The following is a 19120-nucleotide window of genomic DNA, read 5'->3' as shown; positions in this document are numbered from 1 at the left end:
TGGCTTCTCCCCATGTCTTTGCCTTTGTGCCTTTTGGAGGGAGTTGGGGATAGGGATGGGAGTGCCTCATAAGTTGCTCCCTACTAATAAGACAACTGTGGAGATTTAGCATCTTCATCATTAAAGAGATACTGTTTCAAGCTGTGAAGTGGTGACACATGCCTTTAATCCCAGCACTCGGGAGGCAGAGACTGGCAGATCTCTGAGTTTGAGGCCAGCCTGGTCTACAGAGTGAGTTCCAGGACTGCACAGAGAAACCCTGCCTCGACACCCCCCCCCCCCAAAAAAAAAAAGATACTGTTTCCCTGAGCTGACATGAAGCTTAGGGGAGTCAGAGGGTCTGCACTGGTAGCAACTCTACACAGGCTATTGGAAAGGCCAGACAAGGCTCTCTCTCCCCAAGCTGAGCCTTGGCCTCTGGCAAAGACTTCTCTGCGAGGAAGAACCAAGCCTTGTTCTGACCTTGGACAGACTGGTCAGATCCCTGAGTTCTGGAGAGTCAGGGCCACACTGAGCACTTAGCTGTGACCCCTGTCTCCAGACATGTGAGAGCTGAGGTAGAGGGGATGATGGTCACTGTCCCCAGAGCTAATGTGTCCCAGACTGAGGGGTAGCAGGAAGCCTGTCTGTCTGTACCTTCCTTCAGGTCATCCCCAGACTAAAAACCCAGAGCCTCCATAATTATTTTTTCTTCTCATGTGTAACCCTGGCTGTCCTGGTACTAGCTCTGTAGACCAGGCTGGCCTGGAACTCAGAAACATCCATTTGCCTCTGCCTCTGCCTCCAGAGTGCTGGGTTAATCCACCACCAGCCAGCGTGAGTTTCCATGGTTCTTATATCTTCCCCAGAAACTCTTTCAGTTGTTTTTTTTCCTTTGTCATTTGAGATTTGGGTCTCTTCTACCTGACATCCTCTGCTTCGCCAACAGCCTTCCTGTACCAGTGTTCCAAAGCCATCTGGAATTCAAGACCTGCTCCTGAGACTACAAGTTTCTCAGCCCAACCAGCATAGCTTCTCTACCCTAGGGAACTCACCATCCTCCGTGGTTCTGCAGCCCAGTAACTCTCGGGCATGCATAGAGAGCCGATGGCTCAGGGTTCCTAGCCTGGCCTATCATCAGAGCTGACAGGAACTGCCTGGGGTAGACACCAGTCACAGTTTAAAAATAAATAAATCAAATGCCTTCACTTCTGGAGGGTGCTGGCTTTTCCTTGGGCACTGAAAAGTGTGTGACATTAGGCAGGTCCTCAGCTTGTCTTAGTCTGATTCCTAGACTGAAAAAAATGGCGGTTATAGCACTTTCCTATCTGGTTCATGAGGTAGGTCCTTAGGATCATAACTGGTCAGAACTGTGGCTGATCCAAGCTGTTCCCAACGTATTGGCTGTAGGGTGAAACCTTCCCTGGTGCCACTTCATCCTGGCATGGCAGACTGCTTAAGGGTGGGACCTGACTGCCACCTCTTTCACCATTGTGCTGGGCTGAAGGCGGCCTCGGTAGGTATGTGTTGATCATTGATGGGTTGGTATGAAGAGTCATTGGTTTTGCCTCTCTCGTAATGAAATAGCAGGTCCACCATCCTTGCTCATGACTGATTAAGAGGGTCTGACTCAGTCCATTGCAATCTATTACTTTTCCTGCAGCTGCCACGGGAAGTTGGAGGCTGAGAAGTGGTGCCAACTTTACCACCCCTAACTGGGTTAAAGTTCTTGCACAACCACAGTCTCAGGACAGAAATGACTTACCTTGGGCCACACAGTAAGAAAGCAGGATGCCCAACCATGTGCCACCCTCAAACTGTTCTGCCTGTCCAGTCATAGTGGAACAGCCAAACTGGAATCCCATGATCCTCTGCACGTTCCCATCCACTGCAGTTGGCAAATTGCTTTCTTTCTTCCCAAGGCCCATAAGGAATGTGAGGCTGCATTAGGAGTCTCAGGTGTCCCCACATTCTAACCAGGGCAAGGACACTTCGCAGTGCATGGGGCAGTCCAAAGGTGTCTTCACTCCTTGGGGACAACAGCACTGTACACTGATCTCTGGTGCCCACCCCTACTCCCACCCCAGATCTGCACCTTCCCTGGGCACCAGAGTGCAATGCTCACCTCTGCCCTGGGTTTGCCGAGTTGCTCAGTATGGCCCGTGACACTCCTACAGGCTGTCTCCATTCCTAAGCAAGTTTCCTCATATTGCTGACCTGCACACAACCACTTTTTCCTAAACACAGACCAAGCACATGCAGTTGGATCTCAGCTGGGACCCTGCCACCACCCTCTGCTTCTGAATGAGCCTCCTAGCCTAATTGCATACATTGACCTTGGTCCTGTTGTCACTGAAAACACCTTTCCTTTTGGAAGCTCAATAGGGGTGGTCTGCTGTCCCTCTGTAGTTAGTATGTATCGAGTTTGTAAAAGCCAGTCGGGTGGGCACAAATGGTATACCTTTCATCCTAGCACTTGGAAGGCAGAGGCAAGCAGATCTGTGAGTCTGAGGCCGGCCTGGTCTACAGAGAGAGTTCCAGAACAGTGGGAGCATGTAGAGAAACCATGTCTCAAAAGAACAACCAACCAACCAACCAACCAACCAACCGACCGACCGACCAACCAGACAAAAAGGAATCATAAAAGCCATCTTCATCAATATAGAAACTTCTGAAATACCAGGTAAGGCCAATGCAGAATTCTGTAATGTGGAATTGTTTCTATTGTGTCGGGTGCTGTGCAAGAATTCTTGAACATCTTGTCCTCAGCACATGAATTACCTCTCTGTCTTGGTGAGAAAACAACTCGGTCACATCCTTTCAAGCTCAGTATTCCTCAGCTCGGTGCCCAGGCCAGCTGCAAGCCCCACTCAGCCCAGAGCCCGGGCCAGCTGCAAGCCCCACTCAGCCCAGAGCCCGGGCCAGCTGCAAGCCCCACTCAGCTCAGTGCCCGGGCCAGCTGCAAGCCCCACTCAGCCCAGAGCCCGGGCCAGCTGCAAGCCCCAGTCAGCCCGGTGCCCGGGCCAGCTGCAAGCTCCACTCAGCCCGGTGCCTGGGCCAGCTGCAAGCCCCACTCAGCCCAGAGCCCGGGCCAGCGGCAATCCCCACTCAACCCGGTGCCCGGGCCAGCTGCAAACCCCTTTAATGTATCCTTTAGGCTTCTGGACAGCAAGCACTTCACCCAGGTCAGACAGAGGGAGCAATAATGGTGACAGTAGCAGTGAGCATGTGGTCTGAGTCAGTCCACTGGCACCCTGTCTCAGTCTAAGAGACAGTCTACCCAGCCTTCCAGTTCACCCTCTGCCTCTGCACCGAGCTAACCCCTGCGAAGAGTGGCCAAGCTCTTCCTCCAAGTCTCTCTTGGTCATCTTTTGTGCACACCACCTGTACTGGCTAGTTTTATGTGTCAACTTGACACAGGCTGGAGTTATCACTGAGAAAGGAGTTTCAGCTGTGGATGTGCCTCCACGAGATCCAGCTGTAAGGTCCCTTGTGGGTGGTGGCATCTCTGGGCTGGTAGTCTTGGTTCTATAAGAGAGCAGGCTGAGCAAGCCAGGGAAAGAAAGCCAGTAAAGAACATCTCTCTATGGCCTCTGCATCAGCTCCTGCTTCCTGACCTGCCTGTTATTTCCTTTCCTTTTTGGACAAATCAATGGCTCTTTGGATGGTTAAGTAACTAACAAAATGTCACAGACCAAATAAACCACCAAACCAGGACTGACATTTACACAATACAAGTCAACACATTTCCTTATCTATACATGCTTCTGAGTTTTCAGAATTCCCTCTTCTATTTTATGCTACAAAGGAGAATATTTAAATCGCATTGTTACCTTCTTTCCCTTCCTTGGGCCATAGCTATAAGAATTGACTACCTCTATTCCTCCTGGCAGATGGGACTTAGAAAGTTCCAGCAATTTGCCTGTATGACTAAGTCTGCAAAATGGAAGATGTCATTTTAATGTCATTTCAACTCCACAGATAGCAATTTTAATTTGAGGTAAAAAGCCATTAAATTTGTCAAGAAAACAACAACAACAAAAAACAAAAAAATCCTGACTTCCTTTGGTGATTAACAGCAATGTGGAAAGTGTAAGCTGAATAAACCCTTTCCTCCCCAACTTGCTTCTTGATCATGATGTTTGTGCAGGAATAGAAACCCTGACTAAGAACCACCTCACTAAAAACATCTCTGGGAAATTCTCTCTGACTTCCCTGTTGTCAAATACAGTCGTAGATCCTCAGTTCTCCTCCCATGTAGATTAGGCTGGCCTCAGACTCACTGTGTGGTCAGTCTGGCCCTGAACCCTGATCAGCCTCTGTCCACCCGTGAGGTGCTGGGGTGACCGACAAGCACCACCACTCCAGGCTTTTGGGTCGCAGCTCGTTCAGCCTCTGGACACCATTTGTCACTACTGCCTTGATCTGCATGGCTTTGGGGTTGACCTGGCCGGGGCCATGGGGAATGAAGAAATGACAGACGTGTATATAAAACCTGCGATCAGGTAAGCTGTGCGCTCTCTGATGGCCGGCTTGGAAACTGAGCTGCTGAATCATATACAGCACCAAGGAGGAAGAGGGTCGCTCATCTCTGTAGAGGGTCTCTGCAGGGGAGCGGTCTCCTGCTGCAGTCACCTCAGAGGAAGACACTGGGAGTGACACTGTACAGTCAGTATCCACAATGAGGAATCTGCAGTTGTTGCTTCTTGCAGGTACTGGTCTTGGCTAGAGGGCAGCCATTTGTCACTCCCACGGGTCTGAGGCACTGGGATCTTTGACATGGCTGTGCTCATGGCAACAGTGCACCTTCACTCAGAAGTTCATTGGCTCCCAACACACTGCTCACTTCCCTCTTGAAATGCCCTCGGAGGGGGAGGGCCTGGACATACCTCTCTTGCTGTTCTCCAAACCACTTCTAGAGGGGCTATCTTCTAACTTCTCTGCGTACCTCTCTGGTTTCAAACACCAGCTATATGCCCCCCAAAACTCACCCTTAGGACACCAGCTCGGGTTCCTCCGGCCATGGGCCACTTTCCTCCAGCACCTTGCCATCTGTTGCTTTCTGCCTGGAGTTCCCCGTCTAGAAGCTTAACTTCCAACCGTTTCTGCTCATACCTTATGACAACCTCCCGTTCGCACTGTGGAACTGATCTAAGCCACTACCACTACTGCTTGGCCCTGGCCCAGGCCCTAGGCCCTCTTCCTTTCCCTCTCATCATTCTACAGCACCTCTTTGGTCGTCTCTCTCTGTTCCTGGCCCAACAGATTATTCTCCATGTATTGCCCAAGGAGAGTTTTATTGTCTTGTGTTTTTCAAGATAGGGTTTCTCTGTGTAGCCCTGGCTGTCCTAGAACTCACTTTGTAGACCAGGCTGGTCTGTCTCTGCCTCCCAGAGTGCTGGGATTAAAGGCGTGGGTTACCACTGCCCTGCCCAAGGAGGCTTTTAATGTTAGTCCCATGTTGATGCTCTAAGATCAAGACCCTGCTGGGCCCTACAGATCTTGTCTTCCTGGTGCACTCTACCCAGGCACTAGCCACCCCCCCCCCCTTAAAATAAAAAAGATGCTTTTATTTGTATATGTGTATGCTATGTGCTGGTCCCAAAGGAGGGCATCAGATGCCCTGGAGCTGGAGTTACAGGTAGGGTATGAGTCATCTGATAAGGGAACCAGGATCCCAAGAGTTGCAAGGGCTCCTCCTCCCTGTCCCTTGCTGTTTCTTCTGCCTCCGGGCCCTGACTTGATTTTGTATATCAAAGGCTTAGAGATACACAAACCACACACATACATATTTACACATTTATTATGTATCCCCTATATAATACAAGCTCCGAGAGGCCCAGGTTTGCTTTGCTCCCTCTCCTATTCCCAGCAACAAGCTGGTGCTCACTAAATAAATAGTTCGACTGACCAATGACTGCTGAGACGCAGGTTCCTATACCCTGTACAACAGCATCTCAGGAGTGCTGAAGGCAGTGGGCTTCGCGCCAGCTATGAGGCTGGAGGAGCTGAATCTCCAGTCAGGTGCAGGCTCTGAGGCCAGCCAGCCAAGCAGGAAGCCTGCGGCTGCCGTGCCAGAGCAGCACTGACTGTTGCTCTCTGCCAGAAGAGGATTAGTAACAATCTAGATGTTGAAAGCTTTAAAGTTGATGAAGTGCTGCCATACTGGGTGCTGTATCTGGGATACCCAGTTCCCACAGAAGGTAGGCAGTGAGGACCAAGATGTCCCTTCTATGGTAACAGCCCAAGGTACCTGGGTTATTTGGCCGGAGGCTACAGAGGAATTCTCGTATGGCATGTGCCATGCTACACTACCCAGAGTAGCTGCTACCAAGCTCGGCATCTGGGGAAGAATGGAAACATTTTCTCTCTTGGAACAAACCACTAAATGAAAAAAAACCGCAAATCATTTATTCTTTGGTTGTCTATACAGACACTTAAATATATCACGCTGCTGATGGCAGCTGCCTACATAGGCCCCAGGGTGGTTCTGGGCCTGCATCCTGAGCCCTCAGCTGAGCCCAGAGAAGAGTGTGTCCTGCCATGCCCACTCCAAGAACAGTAGCACCATGCAGGAGGCTGAGGACAGGATCCTCTGGCTGGGCGGCCAACAGAAGCGCCCCTCACTCTGCAGCCTTGAGGGGCTGGGAAGTCCAGGCTGCAGGACTGAGTCACCCCCACGAGTCCAAGGACACCCAACTGTGACCTAGCTGCTGTCATAGCTCATCCTTGCGCAGCAACCCTCTGTCTGACAGAGGCTCTTCTCCAGGCTCTGGCGAGCCCTGCTGGCCAGGCGGGGGCTGTTCCTGGGGGAGGTCCACCTCTTCTGGGCTGAACAGCATCTTCACCAGGTCATCTGCCTGCACCCTGTCCTGCAAAGGCAAACTCTTCTCAGACGGCCTCTGGCGAGGCCCCCTCACCCCCTTAGCTGCTGCTTCCAAGAGAACAAAGGTAGTGGTACCACAGGGGCTCTGGGACCGCCTCCTTCCCAGCAGGCTTAAGCTCTGGTTGCTGGAGTAGACCCAAGGCATGAACCCAGGACTCTACATCAAGCCCCACCCTCTCCCACTTCCACGTGCAAGGGACGGCCCAGGGAGGGTGGGCGGGCAATGACTTCAGGGAGTGCCTGGGTGGGGAATCTCAGGGAAACACAAGTGGCCCGCCCTCCCAACAGCCCTTACTCTCTCGCTGTGCCGAGGATCCAGCGTAAACCACAGGGCGATGGCACAGCGCTGCCCCCTGGTGACAGCCTTCACTCCATGTGGGTTCTCGGTGCCAGAAGAGAATCCCACAGCCCTTCCGCACTGGGGCTGAACCTCTGCCTAAGGGCGGGGAGAGGAAATGGGGGGAAAGCCTCAGAAGAGCAATGGATCATTAGGACAAAGACCCAAAGGACAGTCAGAGGAGAGCTATCATATCCCAAAGCCCCTGGCCCAGGGACAGGAGACAGGCTAGAGGTTGGTGGGGGTGGGGTGGGGAGGAAGCCCAGTTGTCATTCTGTCTACTATCCTCTGGGGCCATCAGCTCCAGAGAGCAAGGTTTCTGCCCCCAGGGATGAGGACAGGGGAGCACTCACTGTCACAGTCTTGGCATCTAGTTCAGTGAAGTAAAAGTTTCCTCCATCGAAGTCCCCATTGAGGTAAAGGATGGCGCTGGAAAGGCAGGCAGGCATCCGGACATGGCTTATTTCCTCTGTGTACTTTCAACTACCAGCTGGAGACTAGAAGCTTTTCCGAAGCCATAAACAGCTTGCATGGTCCCCCAGCCCTCTTTGGAGACTCCACCACACCCGAGCTGGCGTACCTTTGTGAGAAACCCAGCCATGCCCTCCTACCCACACCCTTCCTGAGGATCTCCCTACCATCTGTCTTATGTGGGGTCTAGGGTGAGGAACTGGCTTCTGAGGACAGCTTGCCTCTCTGTCTGTGTGTGCGCATGTGTGAGGGTGGGGAGGCAGAGTGCTGGGTACCGAGGAGCTTCCTAGGCCAGCCCAGCGCTGTGCAGTGCCTGGGCACCACACTGTTGCATTTACCTGTAGTCCCGGAACGTGTAGGCTGGGGGCTCCTTGATACACACGAGGGCTTCAGCATTCAGGATGCAGTTATCCACGTGGACGGGGTGACTACTGTCCTTCCTCTCAGCCTGTGATTCTGTGGCCAGGAAACCCACGTTAGAGTAGAATAGGAAACAGTGAGATGCTCTCCCACTGACACATGGAGCAGGGGATGGAGGTGTGTCCCCAAATGTATGTGAATCTATGGAACTGTCATGTTCTGGCTGGGAGGACTCTTTGGTTAAGCCACAGCTAAGAGATTAGGGCAAGTTTTGGGGGTGAACAGGATGCAGCCCACAAGTGTCAATAAGATAGATCCTGGGCTGAGCGCCATCACCCTGGTGGAGCTGGAGACTTTCTGAAATAGGAAGGATCACAGAGGTCAAAGGTGAGGCTGGGGAGGGGGGGCGGTCCATTGATTCCATTCTCCAGCAGGCCTGCAGGAGGGGCAGGGTGGGTAACAGAAACAGCGAACCACAGCCAGTGAAGTGGGGCTCTGTGAGTGGGGATAGGTGGGGAACCACACAGGGAGGGGACATGGAAAGAGAAGGGACAGGATTACTGTAAATGCCAGCAGATCACAGCTTCCTCCAGTGTAAACCTTGGCACGCTGTGTGGGAATGGCAGATGCCGCCTCATCCAGTCCAGTCAGTCACCAGCACCCACCTGTCCATCTTCCTCTCCACCTCTCCTGCGGCACCTCTGCTTCCTTGCCCTTCCAGATCTCGAGCCTTCATCCTCACCCACCTTGGTCATTGCTGACCAGCTCCCATGCCTCTAGCCTGATCCACCTGTTCCCAATCTCTCAGCACGCAGCCGCCAAGTTCATCTTTTAGGAGGAAGGCCCTGCCAAGTCCTTCCCTGTCTGCTCAGGCCTCCTCATGCCAACGCTTCACTTGGAGGCTCTGTGGCACACAGTCAAGTGCCTGACACATTCCTCTGGTGTGTCCAGATTTTCTTAGTGCTTTTAACACCCTGAGGGAGAGAGAAGCTTTCCAGTGCTGCCACCTTCTGAGGCAGTATCAGAGCCAGAGACTTTTGAACGCTACGGCAGGACACAGTTGGCTTTGGGCCACAAAAATGTGCTGCTGGCAGCCTGGCTGTGCCTCACCCCTGCTCAGGGCTGTGAGTGCAAAGGGGATGTCAGGGAGAAGGAACACGGCCTTGTACCTCTGTCTGACTTCAAATGCACTCCCTCCCACACATGACTGGTATCTAACAGTTACTGAAAGGGCTTGAAGCACAGAGCAGGAGCAAGGGACCGAGTTAAAGGACACAGTACAAGCTCAAGAGCGTGGCTCTCTGTACACTGGCTGTGTTCTTAGCTCTCCGGGGCTTCTGCTCCTTTAGAACTGGTCTCTCTGGCTTGCAAAGTTTCTTGCTGCCCTCAGCTCCACAAACACATTTATCCTTTGAGCTCTCACCACTCCGCTGGGAGGCCTCCTGACCCTTGGGTGGTTGACTGCATTCCCCCCACCCCACACATGCCATATTCAACATGCTGGGATGCAGCCAACACACTTGCACTGATGTCCCAGCTGGCACGAAGGAACCATACCCTGCCTACTCCATGTCCTCGGTGTCTAGTATAGTGCCAGGGCACAGTCTGTTCCCCAGAAACTGCGGGGTGATGAGCCCCACCTTCTATTGCAGTGCGGCACACTAGGTGGGAATAGGAGAAGTAGAGGGGTGTGTCCAGGCGGAAGTAGGACTCCATGACGCGCCGCACCTTCTCTGTCACGTTGTAGTACATGCGGGCACTCTGCAGAGGAACTTTCCCTTCCTGCCCGAGCTGCAAAGAAGACTGGTGGTCAGCTGCCCTGACTCTCCTCTGCATGCCGCCCAGGACACTGAGGCACAAGGCCGCACGCTGAAAGCACCTCCCATCCCACCGATGAAGGAGCGGTCTCCGTCCCCTACACCGGACGGTCTCCTCTCCTTTCTCCTTTACAGTTTTCCTGTACCCTGCTCAGGAACACAGCCCTCTGGGATCAGCCCTGACTCGTAGCCAGCCCACACGTCTGGGGATCCTTGCCTCATTTTTATTGCGCCTGCTTTAACAGCCAGGATTTACCAGGAAAGCTCCTTGCATAGCTTATCCTCACTCGCTGGCAGCTGTGAGACACTTCTGCCTCTCTATCCCCCACCCCCAGCTCCTCCCCGGACCGCAGAGCCCTCCTCCTCCCTGGTTGGCAGATTTTCCCCCCGCTCCGTGCTGTAGAGAACCAAGACAGATTTTTGGATTTTACCTTGAGAGCTTTGAGGACAGTGACACCATAGAACTTTTCATTTGGGGTATGCGGGGAGGTCTGACCTCGGTAGCCATCTCCCGAAGTTGCTGCCGCCTAATGGACCCAAAAGTAAAGACGAAGTTAGAGCAGTTGCCTGTGTGTGTGTGTGTGTGTGTGTGTGTGTGTGCATGTGGACATGCATGTGTGTGCGTGTGGGTGAGTTCGCGTGTGTGTGCATGTGCCCATGGGTGTGTGATGAGTGGGGTTGACCAAGGGCAGCAGGGACAGCTGCACCACGGAGGTGCTTGGCATGAGGGGCGGGGAGGAGGTGCAGTGTTTGGGTTCCTCACGGTGGTCAGTCTCTGCAGCTCCTGGCACTCGTCATCAGAGATCACACCATCCATCACCACCCGCTGGGAGCCGTTCAGGACTTTGGAATTCATGGTGAGACTGATGCCTTCATACAGCAGGGGACCACCTGTAAATCAAGGACAAGATGGACCAGGTCCCAGGGCAGCTCTGCCCAGGGCCTCCTCGAAAAGAACAGGCATTCCAGAAGCATTCCTACTCAGATGCTTCCAAAGGGATGCAAGTCCACATCCAAGGCCTCACTCTGCCATCAGACAGCTGCTGGCTCCTGGAGTAAAAGCTACACACATTCTCAGAACATGAACCCCAGAACCAAAGGACTGGGCTTGACCACCAAATCCTCCACTTACTGTGTGACCTAACTACTCTGAATTATACTAATTTTTATTTTATTTTAGATGGGCAATGGTGGTGCATGCCTTTAATTCCAGCACTCAGGAAGCAGAGGCAGGGCCAGCCTGGTCTACAGAGCTAGTTCCTGGACAGCCAGGGCTACACAGAGAAACCCTACCTCGAAAAACCAAAATAAATAAATAATAAAATTTTAAAATTTTACATGTCTGGGTGTTTTGCCTGTATGCATATTGTATACCACGTAGATGCCTGGTGCCCAAGCAGGTCAGAAGAAGAAACTAGATAGCTTCAGACTGAAGTTACAGACAGTTGGAAGCCACCATGTGGGTGCTGGGATTCAAACCCACATCTTCTGGAAGAGCAGACAACGCTCTCTTACTGTTGAGCTATCTCTTCAGACCTTCTTCTCGCCCCCTCTTTTCTCTGAGATAGGATCTCACTGTGTAGACCAGGCTGGCCTCAAACTCAAGAGGTCTAGCCTCTGCTGGGATTAAAAGCATGAACCACCACACCCAGCCTTGATTTTTTTGTTTGTTTGTTTTTCAAGACAGGATTTCTCTGTGTAGCCCTGGCTGTCCTGGAACTCACTCTGTAGACCAGGCTGGCCTTAACTTTGGAAATTGGCCTGCCTCTGCCTCCCAAGTGCTGGGATTAAAGGCGTGCGCCACCCCTGCCTGGCCCAGCCTTGATTATTTTTTTTTTCTTTTCTTTTTTTTTTTTCAGCCTTGATTTTTAATCAATTACTGTTAACAGCATCTACCTTTTTAAGTTTGACAACAGATTAATGAGAACAACAAATAAGGCTAAACTCTCAGTACAGTGTTTGGCTTATAGCGAATGCTCAAAAATGTTGTCCATGGTATCATCATTGTCATATTACCTACAAGAACAATCTTGTAATCTTTTTTTTTTTTAAAGATTTTATTTATTTATTATATGTAAGTACACTGTAGCTGTCTTCAGACACTCCAGAAGAGGGAGTCAGATCTTGTTAAGGATGGTTTGAGCAACCATGTGGTTGCTGGGATTTGAACTCTGCACCTTTGGAAGAGCAGTCGGGTGCTCTTACCCGCTGAGCCATCTCACCAGCCCCAATCTTGTAATCTTGTAATCTGCCTAACCTCCCTCTCAGACAAGAAGAGAAGCAAGAAAAATAGAAATCGACTTCTGAAATCAGAGCAGTGCTGGACAAACTTGTTACACACTGCTCCTGTTCAGTTCAATCTAGAAGGGCAAAGGTCAGTGTCCATTCTGCCTGTAGCTGTAAGCTTGGGCCACATTACAGACCTGGCTCAACCCCATCTACATGCTGAGACCTTTGAGTGATGCAGCAGAGGTGGCCTAACATCATTCCCCATAGTCAGAGAGCTCCAGGGAGCTGTTTCCCACAGTCAGACAATAGCCAGACACATCGAAGCACCCTCACAAACTCAGAGGAGGAAGAGGCTATAGGAGACTCTGTAAGGTCTCTTGGGGTTGTGATTAAGGACAGAGATGATGCAAAATACATCAGGAGTGGGACAAGCATGGAGAATAACCTGTGGGCCAACGGCGGGCTCAGGGGACCAGAAACAGACCACCCCACCTAATGTAGAGACATGGGACACACACACACACACACACACACACACACACACACACACACACAGAACAAATGTATAGAGGACGGTTGACTATTGAGAATGCATGCATGGACACACAGAGCAAGTGCATAGAGGATGGTTGACTACTGAGAATGCATGTGTGGACACACAGAGCAGGTGCATAGAGGTCAGTTGACTATTGAGAATGCATGTATGGTCCTGGTGTTTGGAAGACAGGCTGGCATCTGGGTGGGAAAGGATGAGGACAGACGGGAGGGGTTTGGGCCCATGTGAACCAAAGGCAATGGGAAACGGAAAGGCAGGAGAGGAGGAGAGAAGAGAGCAGCCATCTCTGTGGGGCAGGAGTGCAGCGAATGGAGCAGAGAAGACAGGAAGGTTCCAGCTCCTGATAAGGACGTGAGCTGTCAGAAGAGCATTAGGAGGGGGAGGCAGGGGACTTTCGCTATCCATACCTACTGTGCCTATGCTAGTCTAACTGTGACATGGGAATCGCACTTCTTAGCCAAAGGCCCATTCTCAGGGCTGTCTTGATGACAGCTCCTTGGTGTGTTGCATGTGGAGGAAGTCCTAGCATCTGCTAACCCAAGCAGAAGCTGGTATATAATGGGCTGAGCAAGCCTTGCGGGTGCTGCCACCTGGTGAACGTGGGCAGTCATGCCACCCGCTGCTGCCTCACCTTCCCGTGTCAGTCGGCTCACATCCAAGGACTCCTTGGTCTTCTCCTCCACGAGGGTCTCGATCTCCTTCATAAGGTTGCCAATCTCCTGGGAGATGCGGACTGCAGTTTCGCGTTCTGACCTGTGAGCATGGCAGCACTGAAGACTGCTGGGGCCAGCCCTGGTTCTGACCCCAGTGTCCCACACTGGACCTGCCCACCCCTGGCTAGGATCCCATCTGCCTGGGTGCAGGAAACTTGAAGTGCTTCGTCAGACCGACCCGACCCAACCACGGGGTTTCTCACTTCTGTTTCTCCTGCAGTCTCTTGGGAATCACCTCTTCTGGAGTCCATGAGTCCTAAGGTAGGTCAGGAAACAAGCAAGAGAGTTGATCTTCCAGGTATCAGCGTGTGACCTGCCTCACTGACTGAGGTGAGGTGAGCTCTTGGGACCTAAGTTACTTTTAATGGCTCAGGACCGCCTTTCACTGTCCACTTTGTCTCCCGTCCTCAGGGCCCACGCACCCATGCTTGGCTCAGCCCTGGACAGCGTCTCCCCAGAGTTCTGCAGCGTGGACTCCCCCAGCTCCCAGTGCCCCTCTCTCCCCCTCCCTGCAGATCCTTTTCTGGCTCACCGGATCCACAAAGGGAATTCCAAAAATGTCATAAGCGAAGAAAAGCAGTTCTTTCTCCAACAGGCTTCGATGTCGGTATTCCTTGGCATTCTGAGGAAACCAAGAGTCTCCTAGAACTCAGCCCTAGGGTGGCCCTCCCTGGCATTTTCCACTTCCCTATGCGACTGAGGTGCCTTCTCCCCGTCACGGATGATGTGTTGCCCAGTTTGGCCAAAGGTCTCCCCTCTAGGCTCAAGAAGACCCCTGAGGGCAGCATAATTCAGCCTGACTGAGGGAAAGGAGATCCCAGTGGATCTCTGAAATGGAAGAACTGATGATCCTGAGAACGGAAAGAGTCCATTTTTGCTTTTGAAGTTCTTGACATTGAACCCAGGACTTTAAGCATACCAGGCAAGGCTCTCTACCAACTGAATTGTGTCTTTTTTTGTTTTGTTTTGTTTTTTCGAGACAAGGTTTCTCTGTGTAGCCCTGGCTGTCCTGGAACTCACTCTGTAAACCAGGCTGTGAATTTTGTCTTGAGCCCTCCTTTCTTCTTGTTATATTTTATTTATTTACTTGTGTTGTGGAGAGTGTGACCTCCGCTGTGCATGTGTGGAGGGCAGGGGACGGCTTTGTGGAGTCTGTTGTTTACATCCCTCTTGTTGTGCGTTTTGTAGGTTGAACTCAGGTCACAAGCTTATGTGGCAAATTCCTTTTTTTAAATTTGTATTTTTTATTCTATTTATTTTGTGTGTGTGTGTGTGTGTGTGCGTGCGTGTGCATGTGTGTGTGTGTGCGCGTGCATGCGTGTACTGTGACATAGGTGAGGAGGTTAGAGGACAATTTGTCAGTTTCCTCCTTGTACTCTGAGGGGTCAGAGATCAAACTCAGTTCACCAGGCTCGGCAGCAAAGGCCTTTACCCACTGAGCCATCTGCCATTTTAGTTTTGAGACCCGGTCTCACTATATAACCCAGGCTAGCCTTGAGCTTGTGATTCTTCTGCCTCTGTTCCCTGAGTGGAAGCTCATGAGTGGAGACTGTGAACTTCATCTTAAAGACCCTTGGGAGCAGTAGGATTGAGAGTGATCCTTCATTCACACCTGGGTTTTTGGGGTCCTCAAGCCCAAGTTCTTTCTACTTGGCCACCTGCCACCCCTCAGAATGGCTGGACTCCATGCCTCCCTGAGGGCGGGCAGCTACAGAATAGCTAAGCTTGGCACTCTGACATCGCATGTGTGCTCAGGGGTAGGGCTTACCCAGAGCTGGGAAACTGAGTCCCTTTCGGGGTCATATCTTTTCCCTGGGTCCCCTACTAGGATCCAAGCAGCAGAAGGAAGAGAGAAAGAGACAGTGATAAAGTGGGGGTAGTTCAAGGAGGAACACGTTAAAGGAGTCCACCCTGTCTGCTACCACAGTCACCCACGAGGAAGGAGTTTAACTGATAGGCTTCCTGCTCCAAATGCCAGAAACCAAGCCACACATGCTATCCAGTGGGTGAGCTGCCTGGGCAGGGGCTCAAACCAGTATTAGCTACTCTCACCTGGGGGAGAGCTCTTCCTGGGGGCAGCGTTCTAGGTAAATGGGCTCACATAGAGTACATTCCTTCCCTTCTGAGGCTCATTACTAGGATCACAAGGAAGGGAAAAAGTATCAACCAAGCAAGACAAAGACTGGAAGGGCCGTCTTAAAGCTAGATGACCGCCATCTAGTGGCCAAGAAAGATAACTACAAGAACACCAGTCTCAGCTGGGAGGGGCTGACAATGGGATTATTTAGAGACTCAATTCCAGAGCTATGTGGGAGGAACTGTGGCTTGGCCCTCAGAGTTGAAGTCTGTACCTAGCTTTTCTCCTCATTCTAGAGATATGGCTAATGCTGAGTAATTGGTGAAAGCAGACAATGACAAGGAGAAATGCACTCTGGGACTAAAACGGACACAGAAAGCAGGTGTGGGCAAAAGAGACCCATAATGAAGGAAACAGCACTGCCTTTGGGCAAATGGTATCCAGCATCTAGCTTGGGTGTCAATCAGGGCAGAGAAATCTGTGTGCCAATCCGAAGAGCATACATCGAACTCTAGAGGATTTGGCTCTGCCATGTTCTACAAACTCCTGGTACTCCTCCCCACCCTGATTGGCAAGCTGAGTCCAAGGCCCGCCCCACCCCACCAGGAGCACTCTTCTTCCTTCTGATTGGGTTCAGCCAGAAGCTGCCCTCCCTGAAGCCAGTCTCTCACCTCCCGGGGGCTGATGGAGCTCGCCTCTTCTTCTCCAAGCATGGCTGTGTAATAAGCCAGGTTCTGGCTCATCACCTCATCATTGGGAAAGAAGAGGAGGTAGGTCTTGGCGCATTCAATAGCTTGTGTATAGTTCCCAACTGCAAAGGAAGAAAATGGCCGTGAGGGAAGGGTATAATCCCGGACACCAAAGGCCACTTAGCATCTGATTTCAGAGAAAGGAAAGAGGCCCTAGGCTCTCCTGTTCCTCCCTTCTGGGCAGTAGAAACTGGCTACCTGGGCCACAGGCTTGTGGCAAAACACCCAGCAATCACTGGGCATGTTGTCTCCCACAGACACAGACGCTATAAGTGCTGAAGAAGTGGAGTGGTCACAACCCCGCCTGCCTGGCTACTCTTCTTAGTTGAGGCATCGGAGAGAAGAGAGAAAGCAGGCCTTACTGTTGTAGTAGGCAAACTGTAGGTAATTATAGTGCGAAGGGAGGAAGTCTTCAAAAGGCTTTTCCCGACTTGGGTGGGAAGCCAGCTCAGTGACACAGCCCTGTTTACAGCTGAGGACCTGGACGTAATGATCTGGAAGGAATCAGAGATGAGGAACAGTGAGGTCTTTTGTTTGTTTGTTTGATTTTGTTTTCTGAGACAGGGTTTCTCTGTGTAGCCCTGGTGTCCTGGAACTTACTCTGTAGACCAGGCTGGCCTCGAACTCATAGATGTGCCTGCCTTTGCCTTCTGAGTGCCGGGATTAAAAGTATGTGCCACCACTGCCTGGCTAATACAGTCATATTTAGGATTCAGATTCTGCTAACATAGGAAAGCTGAAGTGGAAAGTGATCTCTGTGTGGAGGATATGTGCATGCATTTGTGCACATGTGTGAACACGTGTGTGTAAGAGTATAGGAGCCAGGTGATGTCAGCACCTTTTTCCATCACTCTTCATTATGTTTCTGAGACAGACTCTGTACCCTCAAGCTCACCCATATGATGAGACAAGCTCTAGCAAGGGGATTCCAGGCGAGTGCTGCCATTCTCGGCTTTTATGTGGGTACGTAAGGATTTGAACTCAGGTCCTTTTGCTTGTGCAGCAAGCGCCTTACCCACTGAGCTATCTCCCCAGCCCCTGAAAAGGCAATTTTTAGTTAGAGTTCCAGACTTAAAAAATTTGAAGAGCTGGAGAGATGGCTCAGTGGTTAAGTGCATTGACTGTTCTTCCAGAGGTCCTGAGTTCAACTCCCAGCAACCACATGGGATTTGATTTCACAACCATCTATAATGGGAATCCGATGCCCTTTTCTGGTGTGCCTGAAGACAGCTACAGTGTGCTCATATACAGAAAACAAATTTTTTCATAAAATTTTAAGACAAACTGGGGGATGAGGTTTCATGGTGTTTGTGTACATCGTCAGGATTTTGACCTTAAAGCCCTCTGAGGCCTGGTCAGGCCACACTCTGAACAGCACCCACCTGTGATGGCCTGGAAGAGGTCAGCGCTGTAGTCTAGGTAGTTGTAGCCGTCGTAGTCATAGGGCCCTTCGCAGAGGGCACGGCACTCCTCATCGGCCACAAAGTACTCTTGCAGTGCCGCCTCCAGGTGGGGCACAGCTTCCTGTGGCTTCTCCTCCGAGTAGAGTCGTACCCCCAGCCGAAACTCATGCTACTGGAGGGAAGGCGTACTCAAAACAGGCTGCAGAGGAGTCCCTCACCTTGCCCTAAGCCACTATCATAGAGTGATGATTCCTAAGTGATAACTCCTAAGTTATAGATGTACAGGGGATCCTGGGTGCTCCTACACAATGAAGGCCGATAGCAAATGGGCTTTCAAGTACCCTTGGGATTCACAAGGCTTAACTCTTAATGGAGGAAGAAGAGCTCACTCGCTATAATGTTTCTGTAGGTTTATATAAATTATAAGGTTTCTGTAGGACTTACAGTTTTCAGATGATGTGGGCTAGAGAAAGATGGCTCAATAATTAGCAAATTGTACTTCCAGAAGACTTGAGTTTAGTTTCCAGCTTTCACACAGAGTGGCTCATGAAGGCCTGTGACTACGGCTCCAGGGGTTCTGATTTCCTCTTCTGGCCTTCCTGGGCACTCACAAGTTCCCCATCTGCCCACCCCCATCCCTTACACACACATACACACACACACACACACACACACACACACACACACACGCCCCACAAATATACGTAAATTTAAAATATATCACAATCCACCCTATCTCCCTTGAAGCAATGTCTCACATCTCCAATGGTTCAGGAGGGTATCAAACTCACTAAATATCTGAGGATGACCTTGAACTTCTGACGTGCTTTGCTCTGATTTCCCGGTACTAGGATTATAGGTGTATGCCGCCATGCACAGCCAACACAAGTTTACTTTAAAAGTCCTCTGGTACTGGTAGAGTGCTTAGCATGTGTGCTGTGTATGAGTGCTGTTGTTCTGATAGTGTTCATAGTTATATGTATATATGAATGTTATATATGCACACACACATGTTTTTTTGTTGTTGAATATGAACCCAGAGCCTTGTGCATGCTAAGCACATGTCCTACCAATGAGTATATCCCCAGGCTCTCCAATGTTCTGATTTATAAACTTTTAAAATGATCAAGCACATAAGTTCTTTATAAAAATGCTATTCAAATGTTAGGTCAAAAAGGTCCTGAAAATACACATAGAATATGGTATTAAATTAGGCTAAAAAATGAAGTATGGGGGCTGGAGAGATGGCTCAGCAGTTAAGAGCACTGACTATTCTTCCAGAGGTCCTGAGTTCAATTCCCAGCAACCACATGGTGGCTCTCAACCATCTGTAATGGGATCCAATGCCCTCTTCTGGTGTGTCTGATGATAGCGACAGTGTACTCACATACATAAGATAAATAAAATCTTTAAAAAAGAAAAAAGAAATATGGAAGACTTGGGGCCAGCCTGGACTACACAGTACAGAATTACATAGCAGCTCTCTCTCTTTTGTGCTTGCTTGCTCTCTCTCGCTCTCTCTCTCTCTCTCTCTCTCTCTCTC

The 19120-nt window shown here is 50.8% G+C and overlaps 1 protein-coding gene across 1 annotated transcript in view; it reads right to left on the bottom strand.

Annotated features, from left to right (window-relative positions):
- Positions 1-5764: 5764 nt before the first annotated feature.
- P3h1 (prolyl 3-hydroxylase 1) overlaps positions 5765-19120 on the bottom strand; it is a 16144-nt gene continuing 2788 nt past the window's right edge. The window contains exons 3-15 of the mRNA XM_021199592.2: positions 17557-17746; positions 16537-16668; positions 16097-16236; positions 13881-13970; positions 13552-13604; positions 13267-13388; positions 10614-10741; positions 10282-10377; positions 9674-9824; positions 8012-8129; positions 7556-7631; positions 7161-7301; positions 5765-6851 (exon numbers count right to left, since the gene is read on the bottom strand). Coding sequence (XP_021055251.1) covers positions 6696-6851; positions 7161-7301; positions 7556-7631; positions 8012-8129; positions 9674-9824; positions 10282-10377; positions 10614-10741; positions 13267-13388; positions 13552-13604; positions 13881-13970; positions 16097-16236; positions 16537-16668; positions 17557-17746 — 1593 coding nt within the window. The 3' untranslated portion in view covers positions 5765-6695. The remainder of the gene's footprint in view (positions 6852-7160; positions 7302-7555; positions 7632-8011; positions 8130-9673; positions 9825-10281; positions 10378-10613; positions 10742-13266; positions 13389-13551; positions 13605-13880; positions 13971-16096; positions 16237-16536; positions 16669-17556; positions 17747-19120) is intronic.

This window comes from Mus pahari, chromosome 6, assembly GCF_900095145.1.
Source record: "Mus pahari chromosome 6, PAHARI_EIJ_v1.1, whole genome shotgun sequence".
NCBI lineage: Eukaryota > Metazoa > Chordata > Mammalia > Rodentia > Muridae > Mus > Mus pahari.
This window is presented reverse-complemented; position numbering and strand designations above follow the sequence as displayed.